General features: G+C 36.3%; 2 protein-coding genes across 2 annotated transcripts; both read left to right on the top strand.

Moving 5' to 3' along the window:
- Nucleotides 1–112: 112 nt before the first annotated feature.
- On the top strand, nucleotides 113–2,152 carry LOC130566886 (uncharacterized). The gene is made up of 3 exons (XM_057354703.1): nucleotides 113–164; nucleotides 270–1,335; nucleotides 1,391–2,152. Exons 1-3 carry the CDS (start codon nucleotides 133–135, stop codon nucleotides 2,150–2,152), a joined length of 1,860 nt encoding a protein of 619 aa, XP_057210686.1. The 5' UTR covers nucleotides 113–132.
- A 2,066-nt stretch (nucleotides 2,153–4,218) lies between these two features.
- On the top strand, nucleotides 4,219–11,829 carry zc3h12ab (zinc finger CCCH-type containing 12Ab). The gene is made up of 6 exons (XM_057355558.1): nucleotides 4,219–4,349; nucleotides 5,196–5,690; nucleotides 7,035–7,174; nucleotides 9,154–9,388; nucleotides 9,462–9,562; nucleotides 10,087–11,829. Exons 2-6 carry the CDS (start codon nucleotides 5,230–5,232, stop codon nucleotides 11,007–11,009), a joined length of 1,860 nt encoding a protein of 619 aa, XP_057211541.1. The 5' UTR covers nucleotides 4,219–4,349; nucleotides 5,196–5,229; the 3' UTR covers nucleotides 11,010–11,829.
- Nucleotides 11,830–15,944: the final 4,115 nt, after the last annotated feature.

Here is a 15,944-nt window from a genome sequence, read left to right as displayed (position 1 = left end):
AATATTTCTTATCATCTTTCAAATAGGCCTAGGATGTAATGCCCAAAATTAAGTGACCACCAATAGGATTAATGACTTTGTTCTTTTTCTGCAGCAATTATAATGTTTACTTGCAGAAAGAAGCTACGAACAATGGAACACATTCATCTCTCTGTGTTTATAGTGTAAGTTATATTGCATAAAAACACAACATTTCATTATTTTTATGATTTATATTTGTAATTATTGCTCTAAAAAGTTATATTAAAGATGTGGAATTTTACCTGCAGTGTGGCCATCTGTAGATGTCAAGGTGAACAACATTTCAGCTCCTCTGAAACTTTGCATTTCAAATTCGCAAACCACAAATGGATGAAGAAAATTCAAGATCTGCCACTATCAGCTATATCGATTCCCGGCACACACCAAAGCAACCGGCACTCACAAACATCTCCTCCAGCATTTCAAGCATGGGGTCTGCACAACCAACTGGATGCCGGCATACGATTTTTTGATCTGCATGTGACCTCCAGCAACATACAATATGTAAAAACTGAAGGCGTTCAGGAATCTGAAACATTTTTTTATGCTTTTAGAACTCTGCAGACTTTTCTTGTGAAACATAGGAAAGAGACACTGTTGCTTAGAGTTACTCCAGATGAGGGAGCTGTTGCTCAAGTCACTGAGTGGTTGAGTCGGGGTGATTTGCCTTTATGGAGAGACAAAGATGTTCCCACACTTGGCCAGGTGCGAGGAAAGATAGTCTTGGTCCAGAGTTCAACTTTAAATCTAGGACTTCCTGTTCATGTCACAGAGTTAGACACAGAGAAGGATAAAAAAGAAACACAAATGAAAGAAAATATCAAATTAGCTTCACAAAACTGTGAACATGATATGATGCTGACATATACTGGGTCCAAAGGTGGATCAGAGGAGCCGTTAGAAATTGCCAAAACACTCAACAAACAGGTTGATGATTACCTTCTTGAACTAAAAGGAGACACAAATAGACCACATTGTGTAGGTATTATTGCCATGGACTTCCCTGGCCCAAAAGTAATTCAAACAATCATCGATTTTAATGGCAAATTAGGATATATGTCAAAGAAATTACAGGACACAGATGTAGCCGTACCGGAAACTTTTGAGAGTGATGGAAAAGAAGAAAAAACTGGCAATCATCCATCTGAAGATAACAAACATCCATCTGAAGATCACAAACATCCATCTGAAGATCACAAACATGCATCTGAAGATCACAAACATCCATCTGAAGATCACGAACATGCATCTGAAGATCACGAACATACCTCTGAAGATCATGAACATGCATCTGAAGATCACGAACATGCATCTGTAGATCACAAACATCCATCTGAAGATCATGAACATCATGAACATCCATCTGAAGATCATGAACATCCATCTGAAGATCATGAACATCATGAACATGCATCTGAAGATCACGAACATCCATCTGAACATCACGAACATCCATCTGAAGATCACGAACATGCATCTGAAGATCACAAACATCCATCTGAAGATCACGAACATCCATCTGAAGATCACGAACATCCATCTGAAGATCACGAACATCCATCTGAAGATCACGAACATCCATCTGAAGATCACGAACATGCATCTGAAGATCACAAACATCCATCTGAAGATCACGAACATCCATCTGAAGATCACGAACATCCATCTGAAGATCACGAACATCCATCTGAAGATCACGAACATGCATCTGAAGATCACAAACATCCATCTGAAGATCACGAACATGCATCTGAAGATCAGAAACATCCATCTGAAGATCACGAACATCACGAACATGCATCTGAAGATCACAAACATCCATCTGAAGATCACGAACATCACGAACATCCATCTGAAGATCACGAACATGCATCTGAAGATCACAAACATCCATCTGAAGATCACGAACATCCATCTGAAGATCACGAACATGCATCTGAAGATCACGAACATCACGAACATGCATCTGAAGATCACAAACATCCATCTGAAGATCACGAACATCCATCTGAAGATCATGAGAATCATCCATCAGATGAACATGAACATCCATCTGAAGATCACAAACATCCATCTGAAGATCATGAACATCACAAACATCCATCTGAAGATCATGAGAATCATCCATTAGATGAACATGAACATCCATCTGAAGATCATGAAGATCACGAACATCCATCTGAATATCATGAACATCACGAACATCCATCTGAAGATCATGAGAATCATCCATTAGATGAACATGAACATCCATCTGAAGATCATGAAGATCACGAACATCCATCTGAAGATCATGAACATCCATCTGAAGATCATGAACATCACAAACATCCATCTGAAGATCACGAACATCCATCTGAAGATCATGAACATCCATCTGAAGATCACGAACATCCATCTGAAGATCACGAACATCCATCTGAAGATCACAAACCTCCATCTGAAAATACTGAAAATCATACATCTGAAGATCATGAAACAAGTGAACCATCAAAGATCAAATCAAGAAAAAAGGTTATCAAGAAAATACATTGCCATAAAATCCATTTAAGACGCTACCCATCACCTTTACTTTAATTTCAGTCTAATTAGTCTTATTTAACAATAAATACAATCAAAGTTGTTGGGTAATTTGGATGATTGAATAATTATTAGATATAATACTGAAAATTAAAATATAAATTAAAATGAAATTTAAAATGTATGTATAATCATATTTCTTGCCACCTGGTTATGTATTTTTCATGGAAACATTAACTTGCTCAGAAGAAGAAATAAATTCGTCCATTGCTGACCTTGTCTAATAGATCATGTTAATGGATTTATTTGACCTCTTGAGAAAGGTGGAAAGAAACAGTGGAAATGAATCACTACTGACATAAAAAAGAGAGGTCTGCTGACTACATACAAATATAACTTGACAAACTTTCATTAAATGCATGTGCACTGTAATTTTATCTTGGCCTTTTAAAAACGAACAAATAATAAATATATCTTGTTTCCATCACAAGACTCTGAATCAGATTACATTTCAGAAATAACACATAAAAGTCAAATACTTCCACATTTCAGTTTCTGTGAACTGCAGTGTTCCGTGGCCATCATAAGAGCCCAAGCACTTCCTGTCATTTAAATCCTACTTGAAAATAAAATACACAAACATGATTCACAGTGATTCGTCATTCATTAATTGGCTGTTATTTATGGAAGAATCTTGCTTTGTGGAAAAGATAAAAGAAAACAAAGCAATCTGTGCCACTCTGTTAGCCGATCGCTGATCTCACAGGGGTTTCCCTCTCTCACCACACAAAGGAAACATCTTTTAACACATAACAAAATGCTCAAGGTTCTGTAACTGTTATCTATGTGACATTTGTATGAATTGATCCCACAATGACATGTGATAATGTGAGTGTTTTTTGAGGGGTGAAGTGGAAATATAGGCTACACTGTGTGTATATCACACCAGATATATAAACATATTAAGGGAAGTGAAACTTACAGTTGCAGATCATGTTAACCATTGTCTCAATGAAAGAGATGGTATGCTTTGCTTGTTTGCTTTTCTTTTTAGTTTAGTTCTGAATGGTCAATCTCAGATCTTATTTCCCTTTTCCTTGTTTAAAAAATATTACGGTTTTCTGATTTATTTCATGTTTTATTTTATTTATGGTTTTAAATGTGCCAGTTTTCTGATTTATTTCATATTTTATTTATGGTTTTAAATGTGCCAGTTTTCTGATTTATTTCGTATTTTATTTATTGTTTTAAATGTGTCAGTTTTCTGATTTATATCATATTTTATTTCATTTATTGTTTTAAATGTGCCCGTTTTCTGATTTATTTCATATTTTATTTTATTTATTGTTTTAAATGTACCAGTTTTCTGATTTATTTCATATTTTAATTTTAAGTAGTATGCGAAGTTCTTCAGTCTTGAAAATAAAGATTTGTTGATGTTGAAGGCTCTTCGCAGTTTCTAAAGATTTTTTAATGTGTTACTTTCTTGAGTTGGTTTTATTAATAAGAAGATAAACTTTTCAAGTCTAATTGAGTCACCAAATTAGTTTCTAAATTCTTATTTATCATCACTGTATAGTTTTAATCATTTGCAATTTATTTTTTATTCGCATTACATAATAAGAGTTAGTGACGTAAGAACACTTCCTGGTTTTGCTTTCCTCTCTCTAAAGGCGTGTCGCGTCAGATTTCGGTACTTTACAGTCGTGGGTTCGACCGAAAAAACTTTGATAAAACTCTGTTGCGCAGAGACAGAAGCTCACAACTCTGGCACACACACAATACAGAGAAGCGATGTTAAACTAGAGGTTCGTATAGTTTTCTATCACACATTTAACTTTATACGACTTAAATCTGTATAGTAACGGGGGTTGTTTTGATCTGTTGATGCGGTCTGTGAATTATAAGAAGTTTGTTTATTTGCCACTAGTACTGTCGTTTCAAGTAAAAATTGTATAAAAAACTTTTAAATAACAATGTGTTTAGGGTAATAAATTGGATAAGGTGAAGTTTAAAGCGCAAAACATTTAAGAAAATAAATGTATTTGTTACAGTAATCTGGTTTATGTGTTATAGATTTAGCTTTTATCATCTTTAAATACATATTTTTTTAAATTATTAAACCATTCTTACTCAACACAAAACAAAACAAAACAGACACGAATAATTTTATTAAGCCTATATTTCAATGATTTTGAGGGTGTGTTCCGAGTATTGTGTACTTTAAAAGTTATCAAATGTTTTTATACGATTGATGACATGTTTTAGTTTGAACTGTTTTACCTTATTTTTTTTAACCTTCGGTCAGTTTGTCACATAAAGTATTTTGTTAAGAGTTGTTTGGGACGTGCCAAAAACAAGAAAGTAACAGATTGAACCTTTGATCTAACTAATATGATATATGATAATGCTTTTTATTTATATAACGTAAAGCATCTTTGACAAAAGTGTGAGATTGTAAAATCTACCATGACATTAGCTGTATTATTTAACAATATGATGTTTTCCAGTGGAGCATTTTTGATCATGTACATTCATTTATAACTTGTGTTCTGATTTTGTTGGTAACATCCCAAATTGTAGTTTTAATTAATTGACCCGTACTCAATTTCATGACATAAAAATGCACTCAAAAACGTTTTTATATTAAACAGGAATGAACATCCAGAACATTTCCCAGATGAAGAAATGAGCACGAAAATAAGCACCATCCCAACGTTGCGCACGTTTTTGGATTCCCGTTGGTCTGACTCAAACGACGCCACCGCATGGCTAACAGCCCCCGCGGCCGTATGTGACCCTCCCGTTACCTGCAAAGATAGAATGGACCCGGGTCAGCCCAACCCAACCCCAGACGAGTTCCAGACCCAGCTCGACCTGTTCCTCAAACTGGGGTTTTCCCAAACTCAGGTGCGCGCTGCTTTCCTGAAACTCGGCCTCGGTGCGGACACAAACAAAGTTCTGGGGGAGCTGATACAGGCTGGTGGAGAACCTGAGGAACCCACCGCCTCCCCTGTGCTGGTTCCACGCGGGGATGGTACGAAGGTCCGAAGCGCCCAGACAGACTGTCGTAGCTCCCCAGAAGAGCTTGTAGAAGATGAAGATGCACTCAGACCGATTGTTATAGATGGAAGTAATGTAGCCATGAGGTGAGTTTACCGTACTTGCACCATACTGTATTTTCTCTATATTCTGTTTGACAGATTATTACTTTTATTTGCTGATGAATCGAAACAATAATGTCATGAAGGTTTTGCAGAGCGTCTCGTAATCGTGTCAGAGGAACTCGGTAAAATGTGAATGCAGTAAATCAAGTCACGGGTCTGGTTTCTCAGTTTCAGATCCTGATTTGTGTTTAAGTTGAATGGCACTATAATGCTTATTTTTAGTTAGTCATGCATTTTGTATTACTAAATAGAAACAGATGTACTAATGTGTTGTTGGAACATGCCCTGAGAATTTCTTCCGTCTTTCAGACCATGTGTCAGGAAGTTATTTGATAAGATTGTTAATAAGTGGGCGCATGTATTCTATTCCTTGCACAATACACGAATCTATAAAGCGTTTTTGAAGTTAGGAGGAAGTATGTGTCTTATCCTGCTCCAACAGAAAGTAGCCAAGGGTTACATATCAATATTTAGTATATTTGTTTAATATATTATTCACCATTTGTTTTATTGTCCCCGTGTGTGTCACTCCACCTTTTAACACCCTTTCAATCCTCTTTGTTTCCCCTCGCTTTGCATTTTTACCTGTATTTGCTCGTGGAGTTCAGATTTGTCCCTTCAGGCTCCTGTAGCTGTCACCCCTCCAGTATGCAAATAATCTTATATGCAAATCAGCTGTGTTTGCCCTGCCCTCTCGCACTTCTTTTTATCTTGAAGACGTCTTCATTTTCAGGACATGCAGCAGTTGAGGACAGACAGCTTTTTCACACCCACTGAATTACGTATTTGACCTAAAAATAAACGCCGGTTCAGCAGTCTAAAAAAGCATATCTACTTACCTACTGACATATCTGCTATATGTTGTTCATGCGTCACCTTGCTCTAGTCTTCCATGCAAACACAACCTTGTAGACTACAGTTACTGTTGGTTCATTGACAATATGTTAAATGCTCTCTCATTTGTAGGTCGCTTTGGATAAAAGTGTCTGCTTAATTAATAGATATAAATGTCATATATTAATGCACAAAAATATATATCTGAGCTTCTTCGTAGCAGTGACTTTTTGACTACACCTCAACATATTGTTTATTCTCTCGACAAACTGTATGAGGTGCATTTTTGCTTAGTTATATGCCTTTCCTTATATACTCTTCTTATCTGATTTTGGACATATGTAGGATTATTATTCATTTGGATTCTATCAAAAGATGTTGAGAGTCAGATGTGCCTAACAATTTGACTGTTGGTGTATTTCGATACGCTCCTAAAATAACTTTTCACTTTATTGCAAGAAAATTGAAACGACTTCCTTTTCTGACTCTTAGCCATGGGAACAAGGAAGTTTTCTCCTGTCTGGGAATCCAGCTGGCTGTGAATTTCTTCCTGGTGCGAGGTCACCTTGACATCACCGTGTTTGTGCCATCCTGGAGAAAAGAGCAGCCGCGGCCTGACGTTCCCATCACAGGTAGGAATAAAGGACGAGGACGGTGTCAGAAACAATCACATAATACCAGACGAGCTGTTATGTTGGGAGATAGACGGCCATCGGGCCATGTCATATGTAGCGTTCAGTTTTGTCTGAGAAGAACTTCTACAGGTTTATTGTCAGATTTTCTTTATGAATAGATTGGATTGCAATTATGCTTTAAAAGTCATTCAATCTATTCAAACTCTAGTATCAATGAACAGAAGTGAAAATACAGAAAACCCAATTGTGAAAGAAGTTTTTCCTGGGATAATTTGGCAAGCACCTGGGGCTTTTTGAAACTTTAAATACTTCCGTGTAAGGTAATAAAGTCACACAATGATGAAAAGTGACATGGTTTAGCAGACTGCGCCATCAAAGTTTGACTCGCCCGAGTGGAATTTATACAATCTTGAGATTGCAATGATAATACTGTAAAAAGAACACAACACAGGTGTGATGCCCGTGTGTCTCAACGTTTAGGATTTTACTATGCAAACATGCACAGCTATGTTTAAATTCCTGCTTATCTTTACATAAACTGTACAAGGTTTAAATACTGTATGAAAACTGTGAATATTGGCACATGTTCAATGGAAACCAGAAGTTCATTAAATGAAATGCTAAGAATGGTATTTCCTTGAACTGAAAGGATAATTGAATGCCAAAAGGCAAAGCCCTTGTTTACTGACTAGACAGTAAGATAATGCTACTAGGTCTGTTTGATAAAAAAAAAAATACATTGATGTTACATTAATTTAATGGTTATATCTAATATTTGTTTAAAGGATTTAAAGGATTGTGTGTACATGAGAAAAAAGTGATGGGTGATTCTCACGAAACCACTGAAACTTCATGGCAGTAAAGATTTGAATGATAAAACATACAATTTGGTAAACACATAAAATGATCACAATAAAGATAATTGTGTTCTATACCTCGGACAAACATAATTTTGACATATAGGAATGAATTATTTTTGTATTATTTTGCTTTCTGTGCTGAAATTCTCATAACCGTAACGCGTCCCGATTCGTTCTGAGTTCATTATATGTTGTAATTTAAACAGAGTAAAATGAAAGTATTCTGAAAAAAGCAATTGGCTGTTTTTACAAAAAAGGACAAAACAAATGATTGACAGAATATTCATGTATAAAACATATTCAGAAATAGTGGAAGAAACAAGTGGCCAAGACTGATCATCCTCCGAAAGTTTGATTTTATGTGAAGAAACACATCTAATAGTGCCTTTCAAATGGCTAACTACTTAATTTGTTAATTTAAGCTCTTGTCATGCTGAGAACATGACTTTTTCCCTTCTCATTACTGATACAGGTAGTTTTCCACATTAAAAAAAATGTATAATATTGGAATTAAAATATAATTCATGTATGTCTTATTATGTATGATTAATAAATCTTTTAGCAAAACATGCTATGAGATTGACAGTTTTAAATGGTTACGGTAATGAGAATTTTTAAGGCCTTATTGTAATAAAAAAAAAAATGTGTTAAACTCAAATGAATATAACGGTAATTTGTTGATACACGTGTTTTTAAGAAATCATGTTTGACATCTTGAAACCAAGATTTTGTGAGAATCACCCGGATAGTTCACCAAAAAATATAAATGTTGTCGTTATTTATTCACCCTCATGTTGTTCAAAACCTGTATGTGACTCTTTCTTCAGTGGAACACAAAAGAAGATATTTTGAGAAATGTCTCGTACAATGAAAGTCAAAAGAGTTCACTTTTGTTTGGTTATCAACGTTCTTCAAAAAAAATCTTCTTTTGTGTTCTGAACGTTATACAGGTTTGGAATGACATGAGGATGAATAATTGATGAAATCATTTGCGTTTTGGGTGAACTATTCCCTTAACATGACTGTAGTATCAGCTGGGTCTTTAAGCTCGCGTTGAAAGTTCCGAATGCGAAATCATTTCTGACATTAATTGTTTTCAACAATATTTTTGGTCAGATCAACACATTTTACGGGAGCTGGAGAAGAGAAAGCTTCTTGTATTCACGCCATCCAGAAGGGTGGCTGGAAAACGTGTGGTTTGCTATGACGACCGTTTCATAGTGAGGCTGGCGTACGACTCCGACGGCATCATTGTGTCCAACGACACGTATCGAGATCTCCAGGGAGAACGTCCAGATTGGAAGCGTTTCATTGAGGAGAGACTTCTGATGTACTCGTTCGTCAATGATAAGTGAGTTGAACGTTTTGTTACTTCATTCTGTGTGATTGACACTTTGATTAAAATCACATTTCTTTTTTTATAGATTTATGCCCCCGGATGACCCTCTGGGAAGACATGGTCCCACCCTAGACAACTTCTTGAGGAAGACTCCACGTCTACCTAAGAAACAGCCGTGTCCTTACGGTGAGAAGGCGCAGATTTGCATACAGTAGCTCAAAAAGTCTTGCAGTCACATGTTGGAGTATTTATGCTTTAAATGGCATCAGGGTGTGGTGTGTTGTTAATTTCTGTCCTGATTTATGTATGTATGCATCACTCTTTAAGACTGTTTTTTGTAATAAGAGATTAAGTCATATGCTCAAGAATTTCATAACTCGAATTTCAGGATCCATAAGACAAAACTTAATGTACACAAATTACACTGTTCGAAGGTTTATCTTCCCTTGGTTTTTAATACTAATGGTGCTACAAAGAAAATGATTTTATTGTAATATAGCTTCATCAGGACAGGAGAATGCAATTTTCTAATCTCCCTTTAAAAATTAAAATTAAAACATGAAAAATCTTTTGTAAGAGGTATTCAAACCTATGGAAAAACAGTAAAGCGTGGAGTTTCTGACTACATGAGTAAAACGAAAAACAAGCATGACCAGCAGTCAGAAGTTGATGTTTCAGATTTCATGAACACAAACCCTTTTTTAATGCAGGAAAGAAGTGCACGTACGGAATCAAATGCAAATTCCATCACCCTGAGCGAAGCAAACAATCCCAGCGTGCCCTGGCCGACGAGCTGCGGGACAAGGCTAAAATCTCTTCCACACCTCACAAACCACAGTCGATTCCTCTCGGGCCCAGTCAAAGTCCATCTCTAGAAGAAGTTTTGGAACACAAACTATCTCTTGACCCGTGCGGACCGCTCAAAAAAACACACACCAGCGAAAACGTGCTGGTCGTCAAAGGAGTCCCTCAGCCGACTCAGAAGAAGTTTTCCTCAAAGAGAGAACACCGTCATTCCCCGACAGATCCGAGTTCTTTTCCTTACGGATCGCAGGAGCGTTTGGATTCTGGCTTGGGGTCCTACGAAAGTCATTTACCGGAAGCGCTCTACTACGAAACGGAGCACAGAAAGTCCAAACCGTCCAGCGGTGGGCGGCACCCTTGCGGTCCAGCTAACAGACAACCCTGCAGTTGCTGCTCGTATGAATCTCAGAGCGTCAGCGGAGGCAGCATGAGCTTAACCAGCTCGCCAAACCCAGAACACATGAGTTACGGTCAACCCCGTTATCATTCGTACGGAGGGGGTCCGGTTTACCCGCCCGTCAACATGTCACAGTATTCGTATCATCACAGCAGAGGTCCTCCACCTCATCATGGATACTGGTCTGATCATTATGGTGCCTATCCTCCAGCATCCCAGAGTCCCTTGCAGGATGAGAGAGGACATGGGCGCTGGTCCCCTTCCAAACCAAATCCACAGTGGTCCGAGAGGGAGCAGGTGAGAAAGAAATTGCTGGCGATTTTTAATGCACGGTTGGTGGACAGGGCTATGGACAGGTTTCCTCAGATCCTCGATCCGCAAAGACTGGCTGCAGAGATTTTGACCCTACAATCTCAAGATGGGGCTTTATAAGTCTCTATTTTAAAAACAGGCTGTTGAAGGACATTTTGAAGCTTTTATGTTTTATTTTTGTCTCGTCCTGCTGGGTATGAAATCTCATTGGTCCAAAATCCTGTTTTATTTTAAACATGATATATTCGTTAAATAATGAAGGCATTTCAATGCCAATTTATATTTTAAAAGTGGAAACTTGACACACTGTGTCTTTAATACAAATGTAACCTTTGGTATTTTTTAAGGTATTGTCACTTGTATTTGGTAAATGATTGTAATTTATCATTGGTCGTATTCAGTGGTAACCAACAAGGTATTTCTCTTTGACAGTTTAATATTGACTTTGTCAGCGTTCTGGCAAAAAAATGATATCAAGAAAACATAGTTTGTGTTATGAATTGTGGTTCTGAGGTCTTGGATCTGCAGTACCGTTTAAATGTGTCGGCACCGTGTGCTTTAACGTTTCTTAATCTGAACTACCAAAACGGTAGAAGTGTACACACCCTTTGGTGTATTTTCCTATTTTTATTGCTTCCAATTTATACAATTCAGTCCTAGAGGGTACAGGGCTCACCAGTGTAGTGTGAGATGTATTCAATAAGTTCTCATGTAAATGCTACAAGCGAGAAACAGATCAGACTGTTATTACAGTATGAGGGACACTAGAAAGGTGCCCTTGTTAGTTTGCAACGATCGTTGAAGTTAAAAAGAATTTATAATATTGAGTAGGCAACATTTTGCCATTGTTTTGCGACATGTAAAATCTGAATATATTTACTTTTTATTGGTCTGTTGTTTTATAAAATAAAAAATAAATGGCATGATATTTATGTACAAATTTCAGTTCAACATTGCTTTCTTTGTAAAAACATTGTGATCTTTCATAAAAAAAAGCACAGATGTTGTCTGCACAAGCATACTCTCAGCGTGAATGTGTGAACGAACATTTAAAACAAGATGAGACGGAACTAACCTTCAGAAAGCATTGGCTGGAGGGCACGTGTGTCAACTATGAACGATGCATGGCGGGTAAATCACATCTCCACCCTAGAATCTATCTGAAACGGTTGTACTTGTATGTCTTGTACAGTATGTAGCAAATCTGATGGATTGGTTACACCTCCCTGAGCAAAGACAAAACACATCTCAAAACTACTGTTTTCATCCTTGATTCTTCTCTGTGTCTGTATCTACTGTAGGTGACATTTGTTGAGGTTTCTGATGTGTCTTTCATTCCATTGAGAGTTCACAATCTCATATAGTTTGTCCTGGCTCATTTTCAGTGTGCTGTACATTTTAAAGGGATAGTTCACCCAAAAATGACAATTCTGTCATCATTTACTCACCCTCATGTAGTATTATACCTGTATAAATTACTTTGTTCCAATGAACACAGAGAAAGATATTTGGAAGAATGTTAGTAATTTTCAGTTCCGGGACATCATTGACTACCATAGTAGGAAGAATTAAATGGTAGTCAAAGGTGCTCCAGAACTCGTTGTTTTCCTTAATTCTTCAAAATATCTCATTATGTGTTCAACAGAACAAAAAATGCAATATTGTATATCTGTGTTGATTGGATCAAATACATTTATACAGGTTTGAAACAACCCGAGGGCGAGTAAATGATGACAGATTTTTCATTTTTGGATGAACTATCCCTTTAATGCGCCAAGTTCAATTTCTTGCATTTTTTCAAAATATTGTTTGTATGTATAACATTTACTTCAAGGTCAGTGGTCTTCTCACAACATGCCTGCTTTAGGAGAGAGATGGGGAGTTTGTATTATTTTTATTAAGTGTGTCTTTTGTCACATCCCTTACAAAAACATCCCTTGCATATGATCAGTAAAGAGTGTCCGTATGGTGTGCGCATTTTTATAAATAATGTAAATATAAAAATTGCATACACGTTTCGATACCCTTTTGTTTATACATGTATACATCAGACCCTTGGTCCTGACCGATGTCAACTTTTAGGAAATGACATCAGTACAAACTTAAATATTAGTTATGCGTTCTATGAATGTTTGGGATTTGTTGTTTTGTTTCACTCAAAAAACATTTAATTGATTTTTAAAATTACATATATGTCATGTGAAACAGATTTCAAAAAGGGGACAAAAAAAGTTCAGTCTCTGGCTAGAGCAAAATATTTCAGAATCTTAGTCACGTTTCTCTCTTGTGTCACCTCATTAACTGATAGCTAAATGCTTTTTCCTCGTTGTTTTTTCCATTGTTAACCTAAAATGCAAGTCAATGGAAGTATCCCTTTCCAATGTGCAAATAATCAAGTTACAATGAAAAAGTTTGTATTTCAGATGGAACAAAGTGATTTCAACGTAAAGCACCCGGACATCACACACCCGGTGAGATCATCATGAAGGTTACCGGCGGAAATGTTTTTCTGTTTCTTTGTGGGTGAGGAGGAACCGGTTTCTATTGAAAGCAGCACCTGTGTTTCAGATTTATGACAACTGGCTTTTATTTGAGGACTTTTTAAAAAAAGAATTGCCATGTGACAAAGCATGTGCTCCTTACAAAGGTTAACAGAGAGATGACACAGCACGTGTCTTTAGTTTCAGTGGTTCAGAGAAATGCGTCACCGTGGTGCTCACGCTCAGAGGACTTCCCAAAACCAGCACGACGTTATTTTTAGGTTTTGTATTATAAAGTGACAGACATCACTCCTAAACACAATAAAAACACACAAGAGTGTTGAACTTTTTGATAAATTCACATAAATTCAAATGCGTTTGTTTGTTGGATTATTGTGAAACCCTTGTTGGATCAAATCTTAGTAATAGTTTGAGGTTAGGATATTTAATAATTGGTCTATACAAAGTCAGAAAACTTGTGAAAAACAAACCACACGTGAAGAGAAATTGGATTAGAGTTTTCTAAAAACTCCTTCCAGTACCTCCTCACTCCACACTTGCATATGTAGTTTATGAGGATAAAAAATAAATATTTATAATTTTCTTTTCATTTAGGCCTAGCTTTTGATGTTCTTTATCTCTCTTCTTGTCTGATTTTGTATGTGTTTGCTATTGTATGTTTGTCTTTTAAAGTCCTGATAAGTCCCCCCGTGTTTTTCCCTTTCGTTCTATTGTGTCTATAGGCCTAGTACTTCATCTTTGTCCAGATTTGTCATCTCACCTCCATCACATCAATACTTTTGTCTTATTTTCTATATGGAAATCGATTGGAATTATTTAATTTTGCCAAAAACTGCAAACTTACAAAATGACGTTGAAACTGTCAAGGTTATTAAGCTTATACATTTAGAAATAAGTTAATCATTTCTTGATGTGTGTTGTAATACCTCTGCTCTTCCAGTGAATGAATGATTAAATGTTAGCCTTCCAACAGCGCCATCTGCTGACTGAAGCAGGTAAAATCATTTAATTTTCTCGTGTCATTGGTTGTTTTGTGTCAACACCATCAAAATCATAACCTGAATTTGAAATGTTTAATTTTCTGTAATTAAAGTGTTACCAAAAAACTTTTTTGAGATATGGTCTGAGAACAGGCTGTGTTACATCAACGATTAATATAATATAAGGTATACTTTTCATGAAATAATAAAAAGCATTGTAGAAAATCTGTTCTCTCTGCCTAAATTTAAGTTAAAACTTATTGCTAAATTTCCTTTGCTAGATACAATTGACAGTTACTGTTAGGAATGAATGACATCTGTGACATGAATAAACCGATTTGAAAGTCACTGTAGAGATGAACATTATTTCAATAGCAGATCTTTACTCAATTACAGATAAGTGACAGAAATAGGCTAAAACACTAATTGTACTCAATAGATTCATAATGTTAGTAACTTTTCAAACTGTAGGTATTGGCCTCCTCCAGCTAATGCTGTGATGTAAGTGTGACGTCGGCGCAAAAGGGGTCTATTGGGCCCTCTAAAAGTCTAAGCACATACAGCCGCGGACAACTTTTCATTTAATCATCATTTCTAGATGTATTGTGGTCATTCCAGTGTTTGTTGAATTTCAACACAATCAAACCTCAGGAGTGACAAAGTCATCCAACAGCAATGTGAAAGACTGACAGCATGACAAGACACATGAAAACTGTCATACAAATCAAGGTTATCAAAAATAATGTTTGAACTTTTCCTAAATACATGTAGAAATATTACTGTTGTATTGCTTAAAAGTGAAAATGAACTTGTTTTCTTTGCAGTATTTGAGGTCTGAAAAAATACAAAGCATCTTTTCTGTTATTTTCACCTGTTTCTGTTTTCATTTTCTGCCAATAAATGCAAATAGAAACAATATTTTTATTTGAGATTTCGTAGAAATGTTGTTAGTAGTTCACAGAATGAAACAAGAATGACAATTTTACCTAAACATACCTATAAAATACCTAAAAACATACACTGCTCCGGGTGTACGTGTGTTCACTACTCATGGGTTAAATGCAGAGGTCACCTTTCGGGTATGGGTCACCATATCAGACAAATAGGTCACATTCACTATAAATAGTAAATTCAGAAAAACTGAAATGAGGCTTTGAAGCGGTCTCTTAATTATTTCCTATAGGCTGTATATAACATGTTACCTGTCTGAACTGAACTGAAATGCTTTGAACATTTTTTGTTTTCTGCACATGTGTAAGAGTGTAAGCTTACCTCTGTGCAGAATAATTGCAGGTACATTTCTGCAGAAAACAACAGTGCTGTGTTTTGTGGCTCAAGACGTTGACTTTATCTTAACTGTCACCTGGATCTAAAACAAAAAGTAATCCAGGAAGGTTTCTCAAGCACACACAAACATGAGGCTAAACTTAAAAGGATAATTAATTGAAATAAAAAAGAAATGTCTTTCCTCATTTAGTCACCCTCTTGTCATTTCAAACCTGTATGACTTTCATCTGCAGAACACAAAAGAAGATATTTTGAATAAAATTGGTAATGAAACAACATCGACCCCC

This window comes from Triplophysa rosa, linkage group LG16 (genome assembly GCF_024868665.1).
Source record: "Triplophysa rosa linkage group LG16, Trosa_1v2, whole genome shotgun sequence".
In the NCBI taxonomy this organism is placed as follows: Eukaryota; Metazoa; Chordata; class Actinopteri; order Cypriniformes; family Nemacheilidae; genus Triplophysa; species Triplophysa rosa.
This window is presented reverse-complemented; position numbering and strand designations above follow the sequence as displayed.